Source organism: Chenopodium quinoa, unplaced genomic scaffold (assembly GCF_001683475.1).
Source record: "Chenopodium quinoa cultivar QQ74 unplaced genomic scaffold, ASM168347v1, whole genome shotgun sequence".
NCBI classification, from domain to species: domain Eukaryota; kingdom Viridiplantae; phylum Streptophyta; class Magnoliopsida; order Caryophyllales; family Amaranthaceae; genus Chenopodium; species Chenopodium quinoa.
Window position 1 is genome coordinate 723163 of NW_018745003.1, and position 2220 is coordinate 725382.

At 37.3% G+C, this 2220-nt stretch overlaps 1 protein-coding gene across 1 annotated transcript; it reads right to left on the reverse strand.

Moving 5' to 3' along the window:
* Window positions 1-450: 450 nt before the first annotated feature.
* On the reverse strand, window positions 451-1767 carry LOC110707720 (ethylene-responsive transcription factor TINY-like). The gene has a single exon (XM_021885759.1). It carries the CDS (start codon window positions 1387-1389, stop codon window positions 517-519), a length of 873 nt encoding a protein of 290 aa, XP_021741451.1. The 5' UTR covers window positions 1390-1767; the 3' UTR covers window positions 451-516.
* Window positions 1768-2220: the final 453 nt, after the last annotated feature.

A 2220-nucleotide genomic window follows, 5' to 3' on the forward strand; every position in this document is an offset into this window, starting at 1 on the left:
TGTTTTTATATTTTTGTCTGTTTTAAAATATGTAACTTAACAAACCTTAAGTCTTTGATATTGAAATAATCAAATATATATCTCGAGTTTAGGCCGGCCGTCGGGTAACATAATGTAAATTTTTAAGCTGCTATGAGAAAAGAAATGTTAGGTTATTGTTATAATAATATATAGAAATTATAATGTGTCACAAATTGCATTATGAAATATAACTAATTACATACATACACACACTAAACTATTGAGCAGTTGAGACTTGGTAAACTCCGTATTCAAAAAAACTCATCGATAATCACATTCACTAAAAATTTTCCCTGGAAAAATGGTGGGAAGGGAAAACTTTTATAAAATAAAAGAAAAAACAAGTATCTCTATTTAATTCCCTAAATATATATCTGCCATCACTTAAAGGCAATTTAAGGGGGAGGGAAGAACATGTCTCTCTCTCTCTTTTTTTTTTTTTTTTTTTTTTTAGAAAAAAATAAAAATTATAAGGAAAAAAATATGGTTTTGCATTTAATGATGCCATAACAAAGCGTCAAAAGAGGTATTATAGCTCAAACCTTGTTCCCCAAAATACCCCTCAGTAGCACTTGTATTTCCATTATTTACCCAGCATTGAAGCAGTGGATCCGAGTCGCAGTACTCATACATTAACCACGTTCTGTCCACGAACTCGGCCAAGTCGAACCCGGACTCGTCTTCCAAAGTTGGAAGCTCTACTATTTCTCCTAGTAGTTGTTCTTCGTCTCCTGACACGGCCGTGGAGTCTGAGGACAATGCGGTTGTTGATGAGGATGTGGAAGGCGAGGCTGGTGCCACATCCGTAGTAGCAGCACTGCTGCTATTCGTTGCATGCTCCTGGGTGGTGGCACCAGCGGGAGCAGCAGCAGTGCTGCTACTACTGCTGCTAAAACTGCCATTGTCTTCGGTTGTTGTTGTGGTGGTGGCGGTTGTTGTGAAGTTGAACTCAAGAGCGGCTGCTTTGGCAGCTGCGAGCTGGACATCACGAGGAGAGTTGGAGAGAGGGCGGGGGAGAGAAGGAGCAAGATCAGGGAAGTTAAGCACAGCAGAAGAACCCTTGATACTCAAGGCGGCCACGTCATGTGCACGAGCCGCCATCTCAGGGGATGAGAAAGTCCCGAGCCAAATCCGAGACTTCTTTCGAGGTTCTCGGATCTCGGAAACCCATTTTCCCCAAGCTCTCCTACGAACACCCCGGTACACGGGGTGTTTCGTATCCCTCTGTCTCCTCTTACTATTACTCCCACTACTACTATTATTGCTTTCTTTTTCATCCACATTTATCGCCATCGCCTCATCGTTATACGTGGATGAGGTGTCCGATGAGTTCTCTTGGTATGTATTTTGATCATATTTTGGTGCCATTTGAATTATTATAAACAACAGATTAATATCGAGTGATCGAGAGATATAAATACAAGCCAAGGAGGAAGAGAGAGAATAAAGTTAGTAGAGGTTTTTGGGGGGAGAAGGGATTTATATAGGGAGGGAAAAGAGTGAAGAGTATGGACAAAGACACGAGGTTTACGCCTATAGAGGTGAGGCGGGGCGTGTGGGATACAGGACTTGGAGGGAAATAAGGGGAATATCTAGTTACTTGATTAGTGTTAATTAATATTAATTATTCTTCGTGTTAGTATTCTAATCATGCTTTGAATCTACAAAGTCAAGCTCTAAATTTTCATTAATTAAAAATTATTATGTGATTGTATAATGTAGAATCTCTTTGCCGTGTATGTATATGTTATTGTTTTTTATCATATAGTGTGATCTTTGTATTATTTTATTGATTGATAATAATATACTCGTTTTTTGATGCTATATACTCTCTGCCCCCTCTTTCATATTCCGTAGTTGACCTTCTGTATCGGACGCAGGTAAAAGTTAAGATTTGTAAAAAATTTGACTCATGATATTACCTAGGAATCAAAGATTGAGGCTTGATTACAAGAATAATATGTGCTACAATATTTATTTGATTATAGATGTGGTATGAAAAATTAGATATTTTGCTTCAACGTGTTTTAGTGATTCGATCAAAGCATTTTTAGAAAATTTCGACTAGTTGTTAATGTTATTTGTACAAATAGATATCTTAATACTCCGTACTTCATAATCCGTGTTAAGATAATACATTTAGAAAAATGTACTTCAATTTTGATGATTCTTCAATACCTTTTTTATGATTAATGTCTT

Bases quoted from the DNA above. Each gene is read 5' to 3' on its own strand.
- LOC110707720 (XM_021885759.1), bottom strand. From the start codon at position 1,389: ATGGCACCAAAATATGATCAAAATACATACCAAGAGAACTCATCGGAC.